Source organism: Rhipicephalus microplus, chromosome 1 (assembly GCF_043290135.1).
Source record: "Rhipicephalus microplus isolate Deutch F79 chromosome 1, USDA_Rmic, whole genome shotgun sequence".
NCBI classification, from domain to species: Eukaryota; Metazoa; Arthropoda; class Arachnida; order Ixodida; family Ixodidae; genus Rhipicephalus; species Rhipicephalus microplus.
The window spans coordinates 232,563,483-232,591,478 of record NC_134700.1 but is presented as its reverse complement, the minus strand read 5'-3'; the positions used below and the strand labels follow the sequence as shown (position 1 = coordinate 232,591,478).

Here is a 27,996-nt window from a genome sequence, read left to right as displayed (position 1 = left end):
AGCGCTTGTCCTCTGTTTCTTTGATTTTTCGCGCGCTCAAACTGCAGTGATATCAAGCATATCAAACTAGCCCAATTTTCGATTCTGTAGCAAAGAAGAAGCAAATCTTCTTTACTGCAAAGTAAAATAAAGGAATGTGCAAAACATGCCTGCAACAACAAACTGCGTTACGTACGGTGCATTACAGATTTAAACAAGAAATACGACAATTGAAACAAGACACTGACCATGATAAAAGCAAAAACATTTCGCAGGTACCATGTACCATGCGAAATGCGGACGGAAAGCGACGATGCTGTATAGTTTGTTCGTTGAGCCACACGTTACGAAAGCACACAAAGCATATGTATAAATGCTACACGCACAGGCATGTGTTAAAAACTTGCTGATGTTTATTTAACTAGTTCTTTGCACTTGCGCAACGATGCCAACAGGAACATGAGTATAAACAACACCAGAAGCGATAAGATGACATGAAGCGCTGGTGCTCGCGAGGGTAGTAGACACTGCTACAAAAATCAACTTCAGAGCATGACCCCTAACTGCAATTGACGTTAAGCCGACGTGACAGCTGTATAATTTGAGTACATATGTAATCTTTGTGAAATTGGACAGCCAGAACTGCAACCGCAGGTAACGTTTAACGTACATTTGGTTAGAGGATACAACCTAATGTCTACTCTACAATAGATCATATTTACGCTATCAATCAGGTAATAGAGAAATGCGTGGAATATAACCAAACTCTACATAGTCCTCATAGATTACGAGAAGACGTTTGACTCAGAGGAGACATCAGCAGTAATGCAGACACTACCGACTCGGGGCATCTAAGAACCCTATATAAACATACTGTAAGAAATCTACATACATTACATCCACAGCCACCATAGTTCTCCATAAAAAAAGCGACAGAATCCCAATAAAGAAGGATGTAAGGAAGGGAGACACGATCTCTCCAACGCTATTCACCGCGTGTTTAGAAGAGGTTTTCAGGACGCCAGATTGGGAAGAGTAAGGAATAAGAGTGAATGAAGAGTATCCTAGTAACCTGTGATTCGCTGATGACATTGCCTTGATGAGTAACTCAGGGGACAAATTGCAGCCTTTGTATACTGAACTGGACACAAAAAGCAGAAAAGTAGGTCTGAAAATTGAAGTAAAAACTGAAGTAACGTGCAACAGTCTCGGCGAAAAACAGAAGTTTGAGATAGGTGGAGAGAAGCTGGAAGTTGTAAAGGAATATGTCTACTTAGGACAGGTCGTAACCATGAAGCCGAACCATGAGAGTGAAATAGCTAGAAGAATAGAGATAGGGTGGATCACATTCGGCAAGCATTCTCAAATCATGAATGGTAATCCGCCATTAACCGTCAAGAGGAATGCAGCTGCATCTTGCCGGTACTTACCAACGAAACAGAAATCTGGAGGCTTAGAAAGAGGGTTCACACACAGCAAGCCATGGAAAAAAAATAATAGGTGTAACCTTAAGAGACAAGAAGAGAGCAGAGTGGGTCAGGGAACAAACCGGGGTTAATGATATCATAGTTGAAATCAAGAAGAAGACATGGGCCGGGCACGTGGCACGTAGGCAGATAACCGTTGGTCATTTGGGTAAATGACTGGGCTCCCAGATAAGGCAAACACATGAAGGTGGAGACAGAAAGTTAGGTGGGCCGATGAGATTAAAAAGTTCGCAGGTATAACGTGTTACCTTATTTCGCGCTGCTTAAAAGACGACCACTTGGGATGAAGGACTAGACGGACAATAAATAGATACCAACTCGATTAAGCAAGTACGCTTGTAAGGTATAACGTGGCAGCAGAAAGCAGAAGACAGAGTTGATTGGGAGATCATGGGAGAGGCCTTTGCCCTGCAGTGGGCGTACTCAGTCTGATGATTATGATTATGGTGATGATAAGGATGATCAACATTAGGCTCTATTTAAAAAGTATTTCCGAGACCTGGCGTGGCTTTGTGGTAGACTGGTTGACTGCCATGCTGAATGCTTGGTTACGCTTCCTGCTGGGGCCCTCACATTTATTCTTTGCATTAATCGGGACAACGCTCCCAGTGTCAGGTTTATCTTAACGCTCACGCGTTAAAACTGCCCATGCTTGTTCTCACCATTCCTGGGTAGATACCAACTGTCAATCAGCTGTGGTATATATTTGCATTCATACTGGTGGCACATACACGCCCGCGGGTATGCGCCGCTCTTTGGCAGACAGTGTTTGACGGCGTACGTGTCGGGATTCTAACTTAGAAATGTGGCAGCTTGGGCTAGTTGGTATGGCATGACGATAGTTATAGCGCGAGAACAAAACGACGATACAGAGACAAGAAGGACACGAAAGACACGAGCGTGTCCTTCTTGTCTCTGTGTCGTCTTGTTCTCGCGCTATAACTATCCTCATGGGATTGTAACATTACTAACGTAATGACCGGCGTGTCATATTCGTCAAACCAGCTCACCCTCCCATACTGATCTTGGTTCACTGTGCCAAGTTAGGGGGTGATCAAAAGGGCACCCAGACGGCCGTGCTTAGATAGATAGATAGATAGATAGATAGATAGATAGATAGATAGATAGATAGATAGATAGATAGACGCCAAAAGTGTTTGCAGTTTGCAAAAAAAATGATTCGTGTTTCATAACAGCAAGACATTTAGGCTCCCGCACGGAAGCCTTGTGTATGGGAGCCTTCTGTACGACAGCTTTGTTTGCCTTCGTCAGTGTCTTGTTTTAATTCTTTTCACATCTGTTCCTGACAAGACGGATTTCCGTCGAACTATCAATTGAAACTGGAAGTAATCCACTGAATCCGTGCGCGTGTGTGTGTTAACACACGCACTCACGCAAGCACGTGCGCATGCGCACTACAAACATGCACGTGCACGCACGCACACACTCGTGTAGCGTAGCTCATACGCATGGAATTCCAAGACTGATAGCCAAAAAAGTGGCTAGTATTGAAGGCGTGCTAACGCTGCCGAGAGAAGCTGTCCACGAGGAACGGCAGTGAGGACAGATGATGTGTTAAATGGTATACTTGCGCTCACAATGGTCACAGACGTCACAGACAGCGCTGTCAGTCATTCCGATACGGAAAGCAAAGGTGATAGGTAGAAAACGGTACAAGCCACCGTCAGCCGAGAATGGTTGTCTCGGCTTGGGGAAGTTCTGATGGAATTTGAAGATGGTGGTACGGGTCGAGGTGGTGAAAGTAGATACGCGGGAAACCAGGCGCATTCCGCGTAGAGTGCTTTACATCACGCGCGAGCCTGTGAATCATTGCTGCTGTGTCAGTTCACGACAGTATGATTGTGTCGTGCACGCCATCTTCATGACCATTCATAGCAGCGTTATCAGCATCGACTTGGTAATGCGCTTACAATATACGCTACAAAGAAAGAACACAGGACCCCCTTAATCAGAATGAGCACTCATTCTGTTTAGCGTCGTCTCGTGTTCTTTGTAGCATTTGCCTGCTCTTAGGGCATCACCAAGCCCACATAAACCGAATAGTTGCTTTCGCCACATTACAGACATTATCAACATGTTAGTTACTGACGAGGCCAACATGCCACATGAATCTGGAAGCTATTGCAGTGTTATGTAATGCAATTTGTAAGACCTTATGTAGATATCTGATTGCTCCAACATCTTGAACCGACGAAGTGCGGCAATCACATTAGGCCCGACATTAAATTTACTCCTCGGTAGTGAACCGGTCTGACAACAGCAGCAACTGCGAGGTTTTGGAATGCACGCATGTAGTAGGTGAAACGAAAACGCCAGGCTCACCCAAACCAAGCTCAAGCTGACTGTACGCAGTATTACAGGCATAATTTATTGAATATAGGTGACCAGATAGAGAATGCGATTGAGACCGACACTGTGAAAATTGTGTGGGCCTTCTTCATAAGCAGTATCACCTGTGCTCTCAATTTCCTAAGTAACACGACAAACCGAGATGGGCCAAGTGAAACGTGTTAGTCGTGTTCAAATGAAGGGAAAATTGAAAAATAAAAAAAATTAAAGAAAAAGTACTGACAGAAAAAAGGAAGCTTTTGTACTTAGATTCAAGTCCACATCGAAGAGAAATCCAAGCAGTCAAAATGATACCTGAATTTACCTCCCCAACGGAGCGTCTCACAATCGCATCTTGGTTTGAACACGCGAAGACAGATGGTACCTCGTTTCAATGAGTGCGCAAGGTAGTAGGTCGGTTGCGGAGAAGCGCTGCTTTGAGAACAACGCCTCTTAGAGTATTTTCACACACATCGCTGGCCGCACTGCGCGTGAGGTGAATAATGAGCTCACGTCAGCACCAAGTGTTACTCCTTCCATGTGGTACAATAGGGAATGAGATTACGTGCGCTGCGTTTTAACCATGGCATACCGTAGAAAACGTACTTCACTCCCTTTTTTGCCAGAGGAAATCCGCAAAAACAAAACATTCTCTCTGGCGTGGCTTTTGTACGCTGCGAATGTAGATACAGTTCCCACATTCTCTGCGTACGTGACACTGGTTAGAGCCATTCGGAGTACTTTTTCACGCAAGGTGTGACCAATTTATCATCACTTCAAGGTGTTACTGGTGCTGTGGGGCACCTCGTGGGCTCTTAAATGTGCTGGTCCGGTACAGTCGGAGAGTATTTGCTGGTTGTCCCCCTGGTTTGTGGTTTCTTTAGGAGAATCCGTAGCGCCAAAGCAGGGTTTTATTCGCACCAGTGAATTCTGTCATCTTTATTTCTTCTTATTAGGTTAACTTCGAGTTGTTTCGACATGAGGTCAGTTTGCGCAACATGGCGTTTTTTTTTAGTGTTTGCATCAGCGGTTCCGCAGATAAAGAAGGAGCTACGAATATGTCGACCGAATTCGTGCGAAGGAATTCAATAGAGATCGCAAGATCACTTTGGTGTTTCACAAACCGAGAATTTATCGATTACGAGCAGGGCGAGTCAATCCAAATCGTTTGATGAGCCTCTATACATAAATCATTCTTTCACATAACGCTTTTACCAATGTCTGGGCATATTTTTTTAATTTGATTTCCTGCAAATTCTAGCAGCTACCACTCCCTCCTTGCGGTAATGCTTCAGGACTTACCTGAGAATGTCCCTGGTTTGCTGCCCTCACGTCAGGTTCCAGCCATAAAAGTGGAAACGTGTCGAGCGACACGGACAGTGAGGCAGCTGATTTGTACTCAGAAGGCTTCTAGTCATTGGACGATAACTTCATGGTCGAGTCGAATCATCGGCGAGTGTTTCCACCTTTAAGACTCCACCATATCGCTAGCCGCACACCTGGCTGTTCATGCCTGAAGACCTTGCGTCCAGCTTGCGACTCCGTAAGGCAAGTTCTCTTTGTGCTTCTAGAGGAAACCGCACCGAATGAGATCAAAGACGTGAGGGTCATTGCACGAAAGAATGTCCTTGCCGTAGGCGTTATGCGCCGTAGCGTGCTGTACATAGCCTTCATAACATAACAGTTATCGGAAGCATTAAAGTTAGGCCAATGGTTGCTACAGGTCATAACGGTATTCTGGGCGTCATTTATGATATCGATCTTTCGATCTCAGCTGACGACCTGCCAATAATAATAAAGTCAGCTATAAAAGGCACTCACATCACGCACGTCACCAGACTCGACAACTGACGTTGCTTGAGGCTTGTGTTCAAGGGAGAAAGCCTTCCCTCACACGTCAAAGTTGGCCACATTCTGCACTCAATGCGGCTATACGTGCCGAAGCCACTGCAATGCTAAAAGTGGTTCATCAAGGTAGGACACGTAAAAGGTGTCTGAAAACAATGTTGTGTGCCCACAGTGCGCTGAATTTCATTCAAAAGACGCCTGCGGTGCCACTGCGTTGCGATCTCCAAACTGCCACGATGCTCATGAAACCTCATATAAAGATAGCCCATGGGTGTGAAACGAGCACGTGGTACTCAAGCGTATGGTACGGGGCAATTCAACGAACAGGGAAGCTGCCGCTACACTTCGCCGATGACAGTTTCGAGGCGGAAGAACATCGCGAAAAGAGTGCTCTACCGATTGAGAGATGTCATTCTTTATGAAAGCGGCTGCGCTACGAACACCGAACTCAATGAAGACAGATACTGCGAAACCGAAAACAGGGACAGCAGTCACACTTCATGAGCATTGGACCTCCTTTCTACGAGGTCAACCTGCTTGGAAGTATAGTATCCCACCGCCCTCGACGACCACTCAAACCACTGATGCGACGAAGGAAGATCGATAAGTGATAAGCTTGCTGCAATCGCTGATGAGTGCCATGCGTTTTATACTGAGCAACATGAAGGCTCCGTCTGCGCAGAGCGCACTGCAAGTGCTGGATACCCTGAAACCGGTGCTTGCAGCTGAAGGGTAAAACCACGGATAGCGAGACACCATCGTTTTGAGAGGAAGTCAAGAATGCTTCCATTTCTCAGTGGAACGCCAGAAGTTTTGAGTCGAGCATATCTGACTTTAGACAGCAGTTTTGTCAACCGTTTTCTCATCATTGTGATTTGCGAACTTAACCTGTCCGCTTCAGTCAAACTATCTGGGTATGAGTGCTTTAAATAAACCTCCCATGGAGGCTGCAGCACGGTTATTGTAATCATGTGCTGTGACCTGACTTATGTTCACCACATGGTCTCTCACCTGACGTAGAGAAGCAATATGTGTGCCATAATGTGAAGAAGAATAAGGTTACTTTCACGATTCTCGGAGCTGACGTATCTCCATCAAGCCGCCTACACAGTGAGTGCTTACACGGTATTCTGACATTGACTCTACGCCCATGGGTGATGACTGGTGACTTTAATGTTTACCATTTCCTATGGCAAAGCTCCAGAGTTCACTCTAGAGAAAGGAAGTTGGTATCCTTTGCCTCGGAGTATGAACTTTGCGATTTTAATGATGGAAGCCCTACATATTTACACGGATCAGCCTGCAGTATAGCTGCCTGGACTTTACACCAGTTTCTCACTCATTTACCAGAGAAGCGCGCTGGTTTTTGAATTTGGAAACGCGGGCAGCCACCATATTTCAACTTTCGTAATGATAGAAAATTTCCCCTGCTCCAAGTCCTTCAGTGCCCTCCATTTTGGCTGAAATTCAAAGTGTTAATGGATGACTTTCGTGGTGACGGCTCATTCTATAATCTTGAGGCCTCGATAAAAGATGCCCTGAAAAATATCACGTATTTGGTTTTCACTAGTTACACGCGCACCAATTTTTACATCAAGATTGAGAAACTTCGTGAAATACGTTGTCAGGCGGAACGTAGGTACAGACGGACAAAGTGCACGCTTCTCAAAGTTGATAACCTTTGATCTCTGTGCATCGCTTGCAACTGCGAATTTTTTGCTTTCGTGTTCATTTTTAGAAGGTTGCTGCTCCTTCGCGGCTCTGTTGAAGTGACGAATTCTTCGTTGCCTTCTACGGCAAATAGATGCAAAAGTAAAGTACGTACTAAGAGAATGCTACAATCGATGAAGAAGCCGTGACATGTGTCACGCCTTAGCCCGCCTTCTATTTTCTCTTTCAACCGCGGCATCAACTCCAGTCTCGTAGAGGCGACACGGGGTAATTTCATTAACGCCGACGCTACTTTCAAGAACTTTCCGAAATATCAGCGCATTGGGTTCATTTAAAGCCGGTGGCAACTTAGATGGGCTCTTGATTCCTTCGTGCATGGTAAATACTTTAAAGCCTTGCTCAAGAGACCCGCGGTAACGTGTCTGCACGTCTTAGCAACCCGATGAAGTGCTTAATAATGCAGATGCTTCGAGAGGGTAAAGGTTCTATATTTAGTTTGAAAAGTGCACGACAGGATTTTCGTTCGCTATATTTTGACAGCCTATTTTGTGCCCCAGTGTTTCTTTCAGTGGCAGATGAAGTCAGGTTTTCTCGTTCACTGTGTTTTGGCAGCCTATTTTGTGCTCCAGTGTTTCTTTCAGTGGAAGATGAAGTCCCGTACGTCTTCGAGCCCAGACAAAAAGTGTTCCCGCTCCAGACTTGCGACTATATACAACCCGCGGCACACAGGAGAACTCTGGTAAATAAAAGAAAAAGGAGAAGGGCACCCGGGGTTTCAGGGCCGAACACTTGTGTAAACTAGCCACAAGTGAAAAGGCCAGACATTCTTTTCTAGCGTGACAGAAAAGGCGTAATTAAGCCGCATGTCGGGAGCGAGGCAAATTTTTCCTATGCAAATACACACTGGCTAGTTGCTTTCTCCTTGAGAGAGTGAAATAAATGCACACGATAGAATAAAGGTTGTGTGCTCGAGTCGTTAAAAAAGAAAAGACGCTTGCGTCTCCACGCTCACCTCAAAGAAACTAAAGAGAGCAAAAAAGACCCTAGAATAACAATATAAATTAGAACATAAACGCGGTGAAGAATTCGGGCAAACGAGAAGAAAGCTTTTCGGAAATGCCCGCGGGGATACGCTCGTGAATTTCGATAAATAAACAGCCTTTATCTTTAAAATATCTAATCAATAATAATTCGTACCTAAATTGACTGTCTTACTTAGTTCTAGCTTATATTGGTAGTACACTAAAGAAAGTACTGAAAAAATTCACCTCCTTCTCGGCCAATTCCAGACAACGGATCTTCAGGTACTCACCTTGGCCTAAGAGAGCTCCACTGTCAAATGAAAAGTGACAGCACGCATGCACCTTGGGCCTGTTAGACCACGCTCGTGCTCCTTAAATGGGGGCTTCTAGCTTGTACGTATACTTCTTTACGTTAACGGATACCAGAAAGAATCTGCGCATGCACAGGTCTTTACGGAAAATGAAGCTTTGCGTAACTTTAACAACCCATCGGTTTCGCTGCCTAAATCACCAATCCACCTTCGCTCATAGAAACCCGCAATATTCGCATTGTGGAGGCTCCAGCCGTCGATTCAACATAAGACGAAGTGCAAGCGCCAATATTGATCACATTGTTTCAGCCAGACTACCAAAGGCAGAATAGTCTAGAACATCGAAACTGCAAGATTTTGAACCCCCAAATGACTGGATAGCTGGTGCCATCTAGCGGGGTCAAAATGAACCAAGCAATCACAGTATTGTTATTAAAGGAACATTGTGCATTGTACGTCCGATGTAGGAACCTCGCATCTGCGTTATCACGAATGAGTCACCTTTAATCATTTTCACCAGAAAGACAATAAACGTAAGCTAACGTGTTCATAACTGTGGTTGCACAAAGTGTCATGGGATGTCGACACCACCGTGTCAGTAACTTTGTATACTTCCAGCCTTTTGCGCATACCAGGGTACTGTACACGAATAAAAAAGTCTAGTGATCAATAATTCAATCCTAAGCTAAATATGGTTTTAATTCAGTTAGCATCACCATTTATGCTTTGCGAAAACATAAACGTATATGTTTACGTACTTACGTACATAAACGTTTACGCATGAGAAGCTACAACACTGAAAAACATGCGCAGCTTCTCCAAAGCTTTATCGCTACCACTGCCACTATTAATCAAACTGTGCTGTGCTCTGCGTTCGCTTCCTTTCAGTATCCCCTGCTTCATAATTGAATTGAAGGTGCAAAAAAAAAGGAACTGAAAACACAAGAAGGACACGAGACAGAGCGCCACTGTCCCGTGTTCTCTCTTGTGCTCTGGTTTTCTTTTGCGATTTTAATTTAATTATGGACGAACACCAACTCACCGAACAAAGAGTTATCTTACTTCATTATTTCATTCATTCGCTCGGTGTCAACGACTAGGACGACGAAAAACCCGTGAAAAGGTGCTCTAGAGCTGCTCCATAAACACGAAAACATGAGTAAGCTGTACCATTGGCTAGTGGGCACGCATAGTTTAGAATGCAGCCCGAAAAACGCGCTCGTGCATGGCTCGTGCGGTTAATTCAATAGAATTGGCGCATCGCGCGGTCGAGCTCCATTGCATTGGTTCAATATTCGTGGAAGTATTGCGCTTGGCTAGGCAGCACAACGACGTGATTGCATTAGGAAAAGCAGCGGAGCGCATATAGCTCGCCAGATGCTCGACTGTACCTATAACATCGTATCCAACTGACTCCCCACGCAATATAGTCATTGCATGGAAGAATAAAAAAAGATGAAATACTAGAGAATTACGCGTATCACTTATACTACGCCCCCTAAAAAACAAGAACAACAAACGCATGTTTTTGTTTCAAATTTATAAGTACATGCATTGATACAGTGTGATTCATTCACTCCCGGATAATGCGAAACGTTCAGGGCACATGTCCCTACGAGTTTTGTTACATGTCAGACCAGCTTCAGGGACAATCATAGGAAGCGGCATTTATTCTAACAGTCCATTAGTCCTAATATAACGTCAATTAAAGCAATCATTTTAAAAATAAAAGACGGTCTTATATTTAGGAACAATCAAACAGTACCACGCAATGTTCTTCCTAATAATCGCACCAATGTCGCTATTCTCAGCGCATTTGTACCACACGAAAACCCGCACAGAATGCACAACGCCAAAGTCGAGCGAAGAAGTATACTGTGGTTGGTGGGACGGGACTCTGCGTGCCAACTAATCAGCACGCATAACCGCCATCACAAGTGGGGGCGGTTCAAATGAAGTTCCACTTTACAGCAACAGCTGTGACGGCGGATGTTACATCCTGGTTGTATCGGTGCCCATTCAGCACTAGGCTTTGTTATTGGCTGGTGCAGTAATGCTATCGTGGTTTGGATAAAACTTAATAAAAGGAAAAATTAGGGCAGGTTTCCCGCCTCCGCAATCTGCATAAACTAAGTAGTTGGCAAGCAAGCGCCACAACTTGCCGAAGGCAAATTCAACCTTGGTCTCCCCGCGAATCCTCTTGATAAACTTTGTTATGCAAGACAATGGCATGTTTTTACCCTCTTGCCACCTTATTCCTTTTGAACTTTACGTCACTCCAGCACACCTTCGTTTCACTTTCCCGGACACTTGCTATACTACATTGCGCATTTATTTCTCTTTCATTCTGTCTGTTTCTCTTTATCTCACTCTCTGCCTTTTTTCTATCAATTATTTCCTGATTTATCCCTCTCTGTCTGTCTCTCTCTCTCTCTTAGTCTTCACCATTTTTGTCTCTTCCTTCCCTTTCCTTCTCTATATTTCTTTCTTCTCCTTTTTGTCTTTTTTCTGTTTCTCTCTCTCTTCCTAGGCCCGTTCCCGAGCCTATCCGAGTTACTTGCATCTTTCACCAGATTGATGCAGTTAACTGAGAAAGGACTAGCGCGACCGCTGCATACACGTCAGCGCATCGACTGACAATCCTTTTTTTTCTCTCTTTCTCTTCTCTTTCCTCTCTCTCTCTCTCTCTCTCTCTCATATTTATGCCCCTTTCCATTCCCCCAGCATAGGGTAGCAAACCGAGCATGTGCCTGGTTAACCTCCCTGCCTTCTCTCTTGTTATTCTTGTCCTCCCCCCCCCCCCCCCCTCGCCGGACAAATCAGTGCCGTGGGATAGTGTGCGCCAAGCCCACGTTTCCGGGCAACGAAGCAGAAGATGAAGAAGAGGTCGAAGACAGAGCGTGCTGACCGCTCATGGTGATAGCTCCTTGTCCACGTGGGACAGAGTTTCGTTAGACTAAAACTGTTCCGCTGGTAAAGAAACTTCAATGTTGAACCCTTTTTGAAGACATAACACCACAAAAAAGGCGGATTTCATAAAAGCTGTTGCAGCCTTGCTGGACGTTGAGAAGCACCAATTTTGTCGAGTGAGTATTGCTCTTGTGCCGGCATGACTGCCTTTAAAGTAGATTCACAAGCCTGTACGGACATAGAAAAACTGCTCTCTCATCTCGACGAATAACTTCGATGACCATCAACAAGTGCTTTCGGAAGCTGAATAAATGGGAGCGTAAGAACTGAACTCAGCAGATGGTAAATGCAAGACCCCCAGGTGCTCCAATATCACATAAGCTAAATAGAAGCTGCTGTCCGTGTATCGTATCGAGAGCTCACTACTTGCTAGTTAGTGGCTATCTTGCGTCTTCACTTCGCAAGGGGCGTTGGTTTAGTCAGTGGCAGTTAGTACGAGCGGAATTCTTGTTGTTGGGCTCTCAAGTGCCTTTGGCAGCCCGCTATAAAGTGACAGGCCGAGCTTCATGTAAATGCCATGGCTCCTAACGTTCACCTGGCACACGCGAATGCAACGTGCTTCCCGTTGGCTAGTCTTTCGCTACTATAATGCGGTCTTTTTCATCACATTCACTCATTGTTTACGCTGTCTTTTTGTGGCTCATAATGCTACAGCATGTTCTTCAGCGCTTTACGAGCGATGCGTCGGGCGGCGTGTAAACAGTGCTGTTGCGTGTTTAAAGTGCACTCTCGTCGAAGCCAGGCTAATCAGACGCGGGAGAGAATCCCAGTGACAACGTGGCAAAATTGTGTCATTACCACAAACGGTCAGTGAAGACAACTTGGAGAAAGGCAAAATGACGTCATCTTGCGGGGAAGCTAGAAAACAGGCCTGTTTTTTTTTGTGACATCACTTCCGTGACAGTCTGTATGAGATAAATATCAGTGGACCCCACTATAAACTTTTTTTAGGTAGCGAAGCTCTTGAACCTCGAGGTAAAACATTACGAGCCCTAAACAACCACCTGCGCCGTTGCTCAACAACCGTGCACACCGACTGAGACAGTCCGCGCAACTGCCGCGCCAAGTTTGCCTGCAGCGAGCAGAGCACGAACCACGAAAGGCCCGCGCTTCTATCGGGGCGCTACAGCCAGCTTTGCGTGTCAGTCCTAACGCTGAAGTCTGGACTCTCTCCTCATTTTCCTCCTCCTAATCTTTACCTCATTCCTCCACACTATCACTTTTCTTTCGCAACTCTGTCTATGATATACTGTACATGTTCACGCGATGCTTTATGTTACGTTGGCAGCAGAGACAACACTGCAGACATAAACTAGAGGGTGTCACCGGGTACAAGACAAAGGTTCATTTTGTGCTGGACACTTGCGGTGCATTTAATGGTGCATGACATGCAACAAGTTGTGGTTTGATTCTGCTTTGTCAACACGAAAAGCTCTAAGATCAGCCAGGATGGCCAAGTGAAGCCCCTAAGATCAACCAGCTTTGGTAATTCTCAACTTTACACGCGTAGTGTTAAAAATGTGTATCGCTTTGTACACACTCATCATTAAACTTTGTTTCTCATCCTTTTCCTCCGCCCCAAAAGTAGACTGTGCGCAAGCACACTTAAACTTCATTGTGAGCAATACGAGACACAACATTCCAAAACTTACTGCGCATAATACTGCACCAGTTTTCGTGACACTTATGCAAGTGGTGGCAAAAATCACAACAGTTTTTCTCTTATGCAGTGTGTGGCAGTATAGCTAAAAATGTTGAGGTACTATGACTACGACGTTATAAAATTGATTGACAGGCAGAGTGAAATCAACGTTGAAAGTGGGGCTAGTTAGTACGTGCTCATCTTCAGAAGGGCGGGGCACAAAGAAAGAAACGACAAGCAGGCGCAGACAGGAAACTAGTTTCCTGCTCTTTGATGAACATGACAGATCATCCTTGCTGCACCAAGTGAAGGTTGATTTTTTAAATATATTAGTTTTGAGGCTGCGCCTGTTTGTTGTTGTTCTCTTTCTTTGTGTCCAGTCCTCTCACACAGTTTTTTTTTTTTCTGAAGAACGAAACCATGTTCCGGGAGCTCTAAAAATTCTATTGCAATTAACTGTTAGCACTCGGAAATGAAAATAAAAGAAATATTCACGCACACGACGCGCCACCAATGACGTGATAGTAAACAAATGAAACACAAACCTGACGTAAAAAAAACAAAAATTACCGAGCGATCTTGCACATACGTATCTTCACTGAGTCCTGGGATAGGAACCCCGTGCGCCACCACCTCGCTTGGCGGTGCAGAATCGACGCGGATGGCTCGGGCTTTGAAGCGAAGCATTTAGGGACAGGGGTCGTTGAGTCGTTCAAGCAGACCAGGGGTTTCCAGTCTATTAACCTCGCAAGACTGGAATAACACGCAGCCGCTTCCAGACGAGTGCAAGAGGAGTTGGTTAGCGTGACCCGATTGCAGCTGCGGCCTGGGCTTATTGATCAAGGCCAGAGTGCTGCAGACTAGATGCCCTGTCCCGACCGGCTCGTGAGGCATAAATCAGCCCCACCGTGAAGAATGGCGTGCTGCACGCATTACTCGGAATGCTCTCTAATGGAGGTGGCCGCCTCACCGCAGTCATGTACAATGTTCAATCAGTATGCCACTCAATCATTGCGGAGTGAATGTAGCGAAGTGTCAGCAGGAAGGTCCGCTCTAGTGAGGCCGCTCCAGATATTACTATGCTTGTGCAAAGCCTGCATAGATATTACTATGCATGCTTTGCTTGGCTCGTAAGCAATAACTTTTTTCTTGCTTCAGATTCATAATAGCGTGTATTGCGCTTAGAGTTACCATCTTTTACCACTGGGAATAGCAACAGTTAACGGAAAGAGACGTGAATGAAAGGACGTTTCAGACTCATCAAAGCTCTTGAGATGTTATTACTAAATACACGCACACATACAAATTACAATACAATTCGACGAATCGCTACTAGCTCTTATGGAAGCAAAATAGATTTTTTTTCAAGGACGCCCAGTTGTTGATATATGGCGACAGTAAAGCGTCAAGGAAAGTCACGATTTGTTGGCAGAAACTGTGGCTAATAGAAGCAGGGTCGTAATATACACAATGACAGACACCGGAAATAAAACTAGTCCGAACGATACTTAATTGTCTTTAGGCATATACCCAGGGCATTGGTAGTTATAGAAGTCGAGGGACCTTAACAAAGAAAGCACGGCCTATCCACGAAATCAATGATTTTGAGTGGGGGAAGCAATGGGATTGTTCGGTGTTACCACATGACCCATGATTTTAGCCAATCATGCATGTAAATGAGTGCCAAGCGATGTACCGTTATATACAATGCATCTTTATTAATCATAACTGCCGTTTTTGTATTGTCTTCATTATTACTGCTTTGTGGTATCGGATTTAGCTTGAAGCCGGCAAAGACAAGGCCTGGGCACGTTCTCCTTGTGGAGCTTTGTTGTTTCCAGTCATGCGAAATGTATCCTAGAGCATATCGAGACGTCATCTACCACACAAGGCAATTGTTGTCCGTGACCGTAATAGTCGTAATCTTCATCGTAATGGCGTGTAGTACGTGCCTTGGATGTGATATGCCGGGATGGCAGAAGGAGAAGGTGTGGTCTGGAACGTGCTTGTTTTTCATCGTCATCAGCATCATCGTCAGCGGCAGCAGCGGCAGACGCCAACGCCGAAAACACACAATCTTCGACCTGAGGGAGTTTCGCCCCTAAAATATCGTAGCTATCCGAAATGAATTGTTACGTCGATCTTACAGGGCGCCTAAACCACACAAAGTTCAAAGGCAAGAAAGTTGCATTTTTCTCGCTACCCTTCCTACAAGCGCTCCCACCTCCTGTCCACTTATTTCTTCGTAAAACACGTGGAATGTCTGCGCTGAGCGCTGAGCCAATCAGAATTTCGCGCCTTTTGACTAGACGATGCCATCTCCACTTGCGCAGTTGTAAACGGAGAAAACTAAGTGAAATCAGTTTGTAGCGCACGATGTCCTGCTGGACAAAGCAGGACAGGCGTGCTACTGCACAGAAAACATGAGAACAAGGCGATTACCAAAATATATATGTTGCCTATTGACCAATCGAGAGGTTATTTCATCCTGACATCACGTTAACAAAGAGCTGGAGTCACGAATTGTGCTGCAAAGACGGGAGATGGCAAGAGAAAATAACATGCTCGCTCTTTGTGTTTTCAGAGGTAGTTTAAGGGCCCTATAAGGTGACATGACCTTTCACACGAACATGGGGTACCAGCATTCGCAGTAGAGACTTGTCTTGCTCATTCAGGCATGCTCTCATGTGCCACCTCTGGAGAAAGTAATACCTTGACTGTGCAGCGCTGTACGTTCACGAGAATAGATTTCAGCGAAAGGTTAACCGAATGGAACTGAATATCCTGAATAGCGGAGGGTTGAATATAGGAGTTTATCTGTTGCCCTGTCAACGCAGACGTGTTATTTACAACAGTGCTATTATGAAACTGTTCAGTGAACGAATATTGTTCCGATGTCGATGAAAAGTTTACTTAGAGGACGGATTGAGATTTCACCATCAAGCTTTGACTTTATAGGAGTATCACTTAAGTGTTGCATACGCAAAGCTAAAAACATGTGATGTAATTGAAAAATCATTTGCGCTGTTTGTGGGATGCCATGTCCATAGAAAGACGAATGCTAACATAAAAACAACTGCTTATTTGAGTAGCAGCAGCAACGGACGAGCATTTATACGCTGCGCTCGTCTGAAGCGGCGTATCAATAAAGACGATCTTCCAAGCTTGGTAGCTTAGTCGATTGGTTTTGTAGCCACCGGCCGTAACGTAATACTCCAGTAACGCTGAGGTGGCATTGTCGATGAATAGAAGTGGTTGTGTAAAATACACCATTCCCAAGCCGACCTATATGGAAGATCATGACGCGGAGACTGTACCGATCTATACGCTGAGTGTGTCGCCGTGCATGAATTATTACAGCTAAAACCATCGTGCTGATTGAAACAAGGTGCTTTTTATTTCGAAAGCTGCTGTTTATATTTGTCAGGCCCATGAAAAATAATATTGGTAGAAAAATATATTTACCGCGAGTAATATGGTACATACACTTTAAATTTCTAGTTCAACTGAGGGCATTATCTGACCATGTATATCTAATAAAGATTTACTTCATAAGCTTTTATATATTTGACGTTGTATTTGACGCTAAGTGGTCGATGCTGAAGTAAACTATTTTTAGAAAAATGCGACAAACATTTTCATTTTCCACGTCTGTTACGCTGTGGCTCTGGGGATCAATGGCTCCGAAAAAAAAAGTAAAACTTATGCGTCAAACTCAGTAAGGAGGAGTCGGAGGAGGAGGAAAACAGCAGCCAGGTCTCAGACACCTGATGACTACCGTGTGATTGGCATGGATGTAATGGGAGTAAAACAAAAGACGAACTACTAAAGCCCTCAAGACAAACAAGCAGACGTATATCTCGTCCTAAACACTCTGTGTCAAATTATGAAATAATCCAGAAAACCTTTTTATAGAAGCTCCGAAATGCCTTTTGCTGGCTAAATTGCTTTTGACAAATTATATAAGACGCACGAGTTCCTTTTAACCCTTGTAACTTGTGTCATATGGTGAAATTTGAAAATTCGATTTGCTTGATTTTTTCTTGCCATTCGTCTTTGACGATCAACTTATCCCAGGCGTAGATATGGTCATAATAAATCCTTCGTATTTTTTCGCTCTAACCACAGACTTAAGTTCGAGAATATTCATGCTACAGCCATTTTACTGAAAGAATATGTCAGAAGTGTAGTTAATTATCGGTGTAGCTCCGAGGGATTATTCATATTTATACGTTTGTTTGTTTCATCCTTTCAGATTCTTCTGGAAATTGCAAGTGAGACCCCCTCCCCCCCTACTGTGGTTGCCATGACTTCTGAATGCAAGAAAACAGACTGGTTATCTAAGAATATGCTATAAATCACGAGCGATGATGCCGACAAGAACGTCCACAACTTCATCATTCATGTTGCACCAGGGAGAAGGACTGGTCACAAGCAGTGACCCACACAGATACACTCGTTCCTTATCACCTGAGAAGTTTAGGCATGGCGTACATTGCAAGGCTAGGCCAGCCAGCAATCCACAGCATCCCCTCTCTTATCCTCCTAAGCAGAGTGACTAGAAATTTCAATACGACGGATATTTCATCCGAGCTTGCACCTGCGTACAGGTCTAATGGCTCCGGCTTCACGGCCTTCACTGACACTGCGGCTAGCCTTAAAGAGAACGGGACAAGACTCCACCTTTGGAACGGCAGTATCGCCATCATGCCTCCCGAGTTCGCAGTATTTCCCGACGCCGATAACGACACGACCCTGGCGGCGGCGGCGAAAACGACGACGCTCATGGCGGACGAAGTGTTCGGCCCAGTCTACACCAGCAATCTGCGAATCACCCTCATCGCCATCATGTTAGTTTTGTCTCTCGTCGGAAACACTGTCGTGTGTTACCGTCTCCTGACGTCACGGCGCCACAAGGTCTTCAAGGCTCAGATACTGTTCTTAAACCTTGCCCTAGCCGACCTTTTGGTCACTGTGGTCACCATGAACTCGCAGCTGTTGTGGGAGATCATGGGAAGAGTCTGGATCGCCGGAGACGAGCTCTGCCGCGCATTCAAGGTGATGCAAACGTTCGCGCTGGTATCATCTACGTACATGCTCGTGGGCATCGCGGTGGACCGCCATTACGCCATCTGTAAGCCACTTGTGCTGGCTCCCAGACCTCGCTCAGTGGCTGCGGTCTGCTGGCTGCTCTCGCTGCTCCCTTCCCTTCCCAACCTATTCGTGTTCCGGGTGGTAGTGGTGCGGGATAAGTGCTACTGTGCCTCAGTCTTCTACATCTATCGTGACACCACCACTACCGTCCGACAGATCTACATGGCTTTCGTGTTCACACTTGTGTTTATCCTCCCACTCTGTGCGCTGGTGGCACTTTACAGTAGCATCTTATTTAAGATGCGGAAGATGGCCGCTTCCAATACTAGAACGCCAGGAGGCAATCGCATGACCCTTACTACGACTCCAACGTCGAGGTCATCACACGCAACGATGGCTTTCAGCGAGACATCAAACAGAAGCACGCTGCCTAGAGCGCGTCTGCGGACACTCAAGATGGCAGTGGTGATATTCGTGGCTTTCCTGGTGACTAACTTGCCGTACATGGTTCAAGAGGTGATACTGGCCTTCGCGCGAGACGTTTCGCTGGGACCCAACATGGTGGCCGTGTTCGGCGTCATCTCTGCCTCGAATAGTGCCGTCAACCCGTACGTGTACCTGGCATTCAATGGTGGAGCAGCGGGTACCAGTTGCGACGCTCGAGTGCGTGGCTTATGGCGTAGGCTGACGTGCTCTTCCGGTTCGAAACGCACTACCATTGCGTTCCGCACCTCTTGTTCGACGTTGCCTACACGTCGCCGTAAGCGACCGATAACAGCGCAAGGACATCTGTCTGAGCAAAAATGCAGAAGTAGCAGAGAGCTTGAAACACCAGAGGAAAAAATGTGAAAATTGTAGGCTGGTCACAGGTGTTCATCTACTTCCAAAATGTTGAATGCCGAAAGCTCATAACAGAATATTTCAGAAAGAATTTGCCTACTCTAATTTTAACGTAAGAAATGTGGCGGGACCATTCGGCCTGGTATTTGACAGCAACAGCTATTCCATAGTGTTAAATTACTGGCTAACATGTTTACTCACGTGTTTACAAAACCGATCTTACTCATATATCTTTCCCGACTATACGGTTTTGCAATAAATATGGGCAGTGCGTCAATGAATCACCTTGATGGTGATTGCTGTAAGAAGTCGCTTGAAAAACACACCTTTAGTAAAGCGGGTCGAAAGAAAAAACATACATATAAGAACAAGAGATAGTTAAGCTGCATATGCTCTCTAAGCAAGTCTAGGAATATGGGGAACGTTTGCAATGTGAAATATTTACGAGAATCAAGCGGGATGTTTGCTGCACATACTCAGTATCTTCGAGCTGGCGTACTTTTGGCATATTTTAGAAATTCTATTTTACCTGTTACCCTTTGTCATTCTATTTTACCATCCATAGTTTCGTAAACTCACTTTCTGCATCTTTAGAAATGTACAGTTGCTGTGTGAAAATTCTGACAGGACGACCAGTACCTTTGCGACACCAGGTGGCGTATATGCATATTTTAAAAATAAAATAAACTACCAGCACTTCAAAATCAAGAGATTTGTGTTGTCTTCAAGAACTTGGACTAAATGAAATAGTGCTAACACCTTAATTCCTATTTTTGATTCTTGGAAACGTGGTCATAATCATAAGAGTATGAAAGTTGTCTTCAGAAATTCATTGTTAACATGATGATAATTAAAGCGCGAAAAGAGAACGACGACAAAGAGACAAGAAGGAGAGTGCTCGTCTCCTTTCAGTTTTTTTGTCGTTGTTCTGTTCTCGCGCTATAACTATCGTCATGTCATACCAACTAGCCCAAACTGCCACACTTCATTGTTAAGGTCAGTGTGCTGTCTTTGCTTTCTTTACTGAATGACGTGGAATATACTTTAGAAAATGCAGTGCTGTTGATGGTGGGTACTTTTAAATTTTCGTGTCAATATTTCTTGAACCTTTGTCTTAGCATAACCATTCAAACCTTACATAATTAATCACCTCTGAGCCCTTTTGAAGCGCCGTGTAGCGCAGGTAAGTTTAGACAGCGTGAAATTACCGGAAACCTAGGAACATCGCCCAACTGGCAACACATACTGAGTGACATCGGCTGTAAGTACTTTCCTGTTTTTCGAATATTAATTATCAAGTATGATTAGATGGGTCCACCAGAATTTCCATATATGATAGTGAAAAAAAAAGCTTTGAGGGTTTCTCGCGGAACAGCAATCATAACATGTGAGTGTGATGGTGAAAATTTATGCGCTGAGCACGCTGACGCTTGACAAGGCCCCTAAACTGTCTGTTCGCTGCCAATTTTTTACCTTTGAGATTCATAAAATATTACGTACATCTATGAACCGAATTTAGAGCAAATGTGAACAGTGCGTGACATTAAAGTACATGTGCGATATACGTTTTACCAGGCTCAGCTGATGGATCCGCCTGTGACCAAGTGAGAAAGTGACAATGATCTTCAGAATATTGCCCTTTATTACGACCAGCGGCCAGAAACAAATTGTTAGTCAGTAATGATCCGCATTCTATTTGAACATTCTGCCTCATCCTGAGTACCCACATGTTGCGTGGACAAAAACCTGAAGGCTAAAGAAAATGTTTAGCCTAAATGAACAATGGAGCAATAAGCCATGAAAAAAATGATGAGTAATTTTAAGGGAGATGAGAGCAGATAGTGTCAGGGAACAAACGGGTGTTAAAGAAACCTCAGTCGAAGTCAATAAGAAATGGGCATAGGCAAGGCATGTAGAGCAAACGCAAGACAACCGCCGGTAATTAAGAGCAGCAGACTAGACTTCAAAGGAAGGCAATCGCGGGAGAGGGGGGGCAGAAAGTTAGGAGTTAGGGGAATAACGGGACCGCTGCAACACAAGACCAAGTAATGGGGACTTGGAAAAAGGGTTCTGTGCACCAGTGGACGTAGTCAGTATGATGGTGATGATGATGTCTAGCTTGTAAAGTGTGCCTGTTTATAGGGCCATGATATCACACAGAAAAAGACTACAGTTCTTCAATCGACGCAGCTACCCGGGATCCGTGACAGAAAAGGAGAACGCAAACGCTGGCAGTTCTGTTCTCAGTTTCTTTTGCACCATGCACCTAAGTTTTTAGAGCCAATATCTTCGAAAACTTCAGAATGTTTACCAACTTCCTGGACTTTCGATCATTTTTATACTAAGCAAAAGCTATGCCATCTTGGTTCAACGGTCTGCCTATCTAAATTTACAGCAGCCCGAACTCGAAAATGCACTTTGTGTTCGTATGCATTTCACTAAGCCTGCAGTAGAACGACCGCTCATTAGGCTGCAGATGTCTGATGAATTTTTATTCACGAAATCCCGCAAAGATATCTTCAGCAAGCGCTTTTCCGTATGTGTTTCTGGGCTTGCCAAAACAAGGGCGTGGCATTTCGCTGATTCCTTAAACTCTTGAAAGTTGGAACTCCGCGGCTGAACAATTTATTATGCGGTGCAGGCCAATGAGCCCGCGAGTGGCGCAAAAGGCGCAAAGTTCGAGAAATTTTTGCTGCCTGTCATTGGGAATTTAAATATCTATGAATCACTCCAGCGAGAACGATTTCTCGCATACAGAGCTTTTTCCCATTCAAAATCTTGCTGACAAAATAACAGGAAGATTGATTTCTAGCTTTAGCTTCTTGTGAGCCATTACTTTAAAGATCAGTCAGTAGAACGATTTTCTACGCATATACATAGCTTGCTTTCAGTTCAATACAGTGTATCTATTATGGTTGGAAAAGTTATACCAACCAAGGTAGCCACTAAGAGTGAATATTTATTTTATTAAAGAACATGAAAAACCAGATGAGACCCTCCTTCAAGGGTGACTGTGGCGCGTCAGAAAGCAGAGTCGGTATATAGTCATTTTCCCTTTTGTTCAACCAGCGGGGTTGGGGATTTAAAGCTTCATCCGAGTGACATGCCAAAGTCTATTGAAATAGTTGCTTGGCAGAGCACCTGCAGACCCCGTTACCAGGTGTCGCCTACATATGCCGGAATTTCACAAAAAGCCGATTATATAGTGTGATTGAACTCCAAGTCAACGAAGCGGAAGTTCTAAAAATCAATGCCATGGTCGTTCACCTCTCTGTGCCCAGTTGGGGCACTCCTCCACTCACATCATCTCGGGGTAGTCGACTCACTCAGACTCACATAAAGCCATGAGTAACAGTATGGGTGAGTTCAAGTGAGTAATATTTTTGTGAGTTTGAGCTCGAGTAAGACGGGCCGAGTTCCACTTACGTGTACCCACCCATTGTCTTTCCGACTCATCTTAAGCATAACTAAGAGCATTACCTGGATCCATGTTTGTATTCTCCTCTACGCACAGGTATTCCAAAGCTGTATCGTTCAAGACCATTTCAATATGTATTGATATAAAGCCGTGAGGAAAGTTATTTTTTCATCCACCTATCTTCTTATTTTTACATTACATTGGTTCTAATATCTTCCCCTATATATTCCTTGGCATTATTGTCTGTAATGAATCTCAATTCATTACAATCTCAATTGTAATGAATCTCATTAACGGAAGCTTTGCTGTTACTGAAGAAGACGACGACGATCGGTGGCTGTAGTATTAGCTCGTGCACGCCGCTCACCGGTAGCCAGGCCTGCCTCATAAAGCACCTTTCGCCAAGCTGCGTCAGAACCTTTCTCGACGTACAACACCTCTATTATAAGTGGTGGAGGAGCCGGGATTCGCATCAACTTGGAACTTCGTAATCGGACGCTACCCTCACCGTTCACCATGACTGATCCTGGTCCTTCTCAAGCGGCCCCACCAACGACAGTCTTCTGTACTGGCGTGACTCGGCAACGCGACCCACCAATTTTTCGTGGCGACGATGAAGAAGACGTCGAGGACTGGCTCGTCGAGTACGAAATTGTAAGCGCTTCCAACAAATGAGACGCCTGTGACCATCTCACGAACGTGCGCTTTTACCTCGATGATGCGGCCAGCCTCTGGTTCAAGAACCACGATGGCGAAATCACCAACTGGTCCGCCTTCGAGACCACCATCGCCGCGGTCTTCGGTCGTCCCGTCGTGCGCCAGCTTCGCGCGGAACATCGTCTGCATAGTCGAGTCCAGCGCAGGGACGGGACCTTTACAAGTTACATCAAAGATGTCTTGTCTCTTTGCAAGAGCGTCGATGAATCTCTAACCAAACCCGACAAAATCAAGCACACCATCAAAGGAGTTGACAACGACACATTCCAGATGCTCATCGCTAGGAACCCACAGACTGTCACCACGTTGTCCAGCTCTGTCAGGAGTACGACGAGTTGTGTAAGCAGCGTGTCTCGACGCGCAGGGCCGCTGAAGATACAGCTGATGTTTGCGCCCTCGTGCACGACGTCGCTACTAATCACACCGTCTTACTTTCCCACATCAAACAATTCTTTCATGAAGAAGTTGCGTGTCAGCTTTCTCTTGTGGCCGAAGTATCCGAGCTAGTGACCTTGTTAGACACACGTCTACGCCAGGTCATTGAGACACAGGTCACGCAGGCACTGCCTTCATCTCCATCTGTCCCTACGCCGCTGACCTACGCTGCCGTCGTTGCTAGACCCCCAGCCACACCTGTTTCTGGCGCATACCGGGGCACCGGGTCCTCCTACCTTACGACACTGCCTACATACATGGCACCCCATCCTACTTCGCCCCTGCACCTTCTGTCATTAACCCAAGACGCACCTTCGATAACAGACCAATCTGTTTTGCATGCGGTTTTGTGGGACATATAGCACGCTACTGTCGCCATCGAAACTTCCAGCCTCCAGACCGCGAGAATTCTGCTAATTACCAGGCTGCCCAGAATCCCCAGCGACAATCTTTCCCTATCGCCGACTCGTTGTCCCCACGACGCCCTGTCCCACGATTGATTGATTGATTTGTGGGGTTTAACGTCCCAAAACCACCATTTGATTATGAGAGACGCCGTAGTGGAGGGCTCCGGAAATTTTGACCACCTGGGGTTCTTTAACGTGCACCCAAATCTGAGTACACGGGCCTACAACATTTCCGCCTCCATCGGAAATGCAGCCGCCGTAGCCGGGAATCGAACCCGCGACCTGCGGGTCAGCAGCCGAGTACCTTAGCCACTAGACCACTGCGGCGGGGCTGTCCCACGATGCCCTGTCGACTCTCGTCGGTCATTACCACCCCGTCGCCGATCTGTATCCCGATGCTTCGGCGCACGAGCCCCGCTCGAGAGAAAAACTGACAGCCACAGTTCCGGAGGCAAGAACTGCGTCGTCGTCGAACTCTCATAGACCTCCTCTTTGTCCGCCCAACGAAATTAATGTGCTAGTAGAAGGAGTTGCTGTACGTGCACTTGTCGACACAGGCGCCGTCGTTTCTGTAATTAGTGAAAAACTGTGTTGCCATTTGAGAAATGTTACAACGCCACTTACGAATCTTGCTCTGCGTACAGCCACCTCCTATTTCATCGCGCCGACGGCTCAGTGCACAGCGCGTGTTCTTATTCAAAATGTTTGGTACGCCGTCAACTTTGTTGTTCTTCCACGTTCATCTTACGATGTCATACTAGGATGGGATTTCCTTTCTACCCATCAGGCTCTCGTAGACTGCGCTCGTGCTGAAATCACGTTGACGAATCCGTGCCTTGATATCGACCACCACAGTCCCCCGAAAATGTTTGCCGAAGCTGATGTCCGCATCGCGCCTTTGTCCGCCGTCCTAGTACCTGTGTTTTCCCCTGATGCCACTAACTCGACGCTCCTTCGCAACCAACTATAGCTAGTGCGCACCACCGAACCATCGTCATACTGTTTGCCATCATCAACTCTTCGAATGGTTCGGTGGTACTTTATGCGTGCAACGTCTCTGCTTGTCCATACATCCTGCTACGCGGCGAGTGTCTGAGGAGCCTTGAGACCTTAGATTGTATTTGCGAAGACCCGATGTATCCAGACAAGCCATTTCTCCCGACTTGTGCCGTTACACCCGCAACTGACGCCAAAGACCCTATGAATGTATTTCGCAAGTCTATTGATTGCGACCTCACGCCTCAGCAGCAGGAACAGATGATCAAGCTCCTCCAGCGTTTTCGAGCCTCGTTTGACCATAATCAGCCTCCTTTAGGTCGAGCGTCATTTGTTGTTCACCATATAGATACGGGTCAAGAGACATTATTACGACAGCGTCCATATCGTGCGTCAACTGCCGAACGCCATGTCATCAACGAACAGGTTGACGATATGCTGAAACGTGGCATAATTGAACAGTCAAGCAGTCTTTGGGCCTTTCCGTTGTGCTGGTGAAGAAGAAGGACGGATCCTTTAGGTTCTGTGCGGACTACCGAAGTTTCAATCGAATTACGCGCAAGGATCTATCCGCTGCCACGCATTGACGATGCCTTGGACTGCCTACAGGGAGCCAAATTTTTCTCATCTTTAGATCTGCGCTCTGGATATTGGCAGGTACTCATTGCAGAGACCGATTGCGAAAAAACAGCTTTCATCACGCCCGACGGGCTTTATGAATTCATACTCATGCCCTTCGGCCTCTGCAACGTGCCAGCTACTTTCGAGTGAATAATGGTCTCTGTCCTTCGAGGCCTTAAATGAAACGTTTCCTTTTGTTGTTTAGATGACATTGTCGTCTTTTCAACTGATTTCGCAACCCATTTAACCCGCCATGAGAAATTCCTCACCTGTATCTCCGCCATGGGGCTACAACTGAAATCTGAATAGGTGCCATTTCGCCGCTCGAAAGCTCACGATCCTTAGCCACGTGGTTTTGAAGGACGGCATTCTTCCTGACCCTGCCAAACTTACAGCCGTTTCAGCGTTTCCCAAACCAACCACCATGAAACAGCTCCGAAGCTTCATAGGCCTTTGCTCCTACTTCCGGCGCTTCGTCCATAATTTTGCGACGATCATCGCTCTTTTCACCAAGCTCCATGTCGGCTCTAGGGACCTTTCGGCCTGGTCTGCCACCTGTGACGATTTTTTCAATGAACTGCGCCACCTCCTCACGTCGCCGCCTATTCTGCGACACTACGACTCATCGGCACCCACAGATATCCACAGTGACGCTAGTGGTGTCGTGTTAGGCGCTATTCTTGCGCAGCAGAAAGACAGCTTCCAAGAGTACGTGGTTGCCGACGCAAGCCGAACTCTTACTAAAGCCAAAATCAACCATTCCGTCACTGAAAAGGAATGCCTTGCCATTATTTGGGCGATAGACAAATTTCGACCTTACGTGTACGGGTGCCCTTTTGACGTAGTGATCGACCACCACGCCCTTTGCTGGTTGTCGTCACTGAAGGATCCAAGTGGTCGCCTCGCCCGATGGGCGTTACGTCTTCAAGAGTATGACATTCGCGTGGTATATCGCCCCGGCCGAAAACATTCGGACGCAGACGCCCTCTCCCGTTCGCCCCTACCCCTTGACCCGGCCTGCTGCGAAAGTCCCATCTGTGATGCCACTGCCGTCACTATCGCCGACATGCCATCTGAGCAACGCAAGGACCCTTGAGTTTCTCCGATTCTAGACATCCTGGCTGGGCAGACGCCTTCTTCCCCTACTCGCACGTTGCGTCGGCAAGTCGAGCACTTCACCACTCGCGACAGCGTGCTGTACCGACGGAACTACGCACCCAGTGGACGTCAGTGGCTACTCGTGATTTCACATAATCTGCGATTCGAAATTTGTTTCACGTTTCATGAAGACCCCCAATGTGGCCACGCAGGTTTCCTGAAGGCTTATTCTCGCATACGGCTCCGATATTACTGGCGGGGCATATACCACTTTATACGACAGTACGTTCGGGCTTGCTCGATGTGCTAGAGACAAAAGACTCCCTTTCATCACGCCAGCGTTACCTTAATTATTACCCTTACCATGCCCATCCCAACCATTCAGCCGTGCCAGCATTGATATCTATGTTCCCGTTCCGAACACTGCAGAAGGTAACCGGTGGATCATAATTGCCGTCGATCACCTCACGTGGTATGCCGAAACTTCATCTCTTCCCTCGTCTACAGCAGAAGACGTTGCGACTTTCGCTCTTCACAACATAGTATTACGTCATGGAGAGAGAGAGAGAATAAACTTTATTGTAGAGAGAGAATAAACTTTATTGCCTTACGTCATGGAGCACCTCGAGAGTTACTGAGTGATCGTGGTCGCGTATTCTTGTCAGACGTCATCACAGCATTGCTGCGTGAGTGCCACGTCGTTCACCGCACTACAAGCGCCTATATTTTCCAGACCAATGCAATGAGACAGCGCTTCAACCGCACCCTAGGTGACATGCTGTCTATGTACATCTCATCAGACAACTCCGATTGGGACCCAATGCTCCCATTTATCACGTTCGCCTGTAATACCGCCATTCAAAGCACTACTGGATTCTCTCCTTTTTTCCTCCTTTACGGACGCGAACTTTCTTGCACTATGAAAACCATTCTTTCGTACAGACCTGACTCCTCAGAGTCCACGACTCTGTCTCAAGCCGCTACATACGCTGAAGAACGCCGCCAATTGGCAAGATCATTCACAACCAAAGACCAAGGACGCCAAAAGCACCACCATGACGCGTCAATTAACACTACTTCCTACGATCCAG

General features: G+C 45.9%; 2 protein-coding genes across 3 annotated transcripts in view; one reads left to right on the top strand and one right to left on the bottom strand.

Annotated features, from left to right (window-relative positions):
• Positions 1-19,921, top strand: part of LOC119166461 (oxytocin receptor) — a 60,996-nt gene extending 41,075 nt beyond the window's left edge. Inside the window, exon 2 of the mRNA XM_075872559.1 lies at positions 17,535-19,921. Within this exon, the coding sequence (XP_075728674.1) occupies positions 17,765-19,222 (1,458 nt within the window). The 5' untranslated portion in view covers positions 17,535-17,764 and the 3' untranslated portion in view covers positions 19,223-19,921. The remainder of the gene's footprint in view (positions 1-17,534) is intronic.
• LOC142811756 (oxytocin receptor-like) overlaps positions 1-27,996 on the bottom strand; it is a 269,265-nt gene that overhangs the window by 229,813 nt on the left and 11,456 nt on the right. The window lies entirely within an intron of this gene.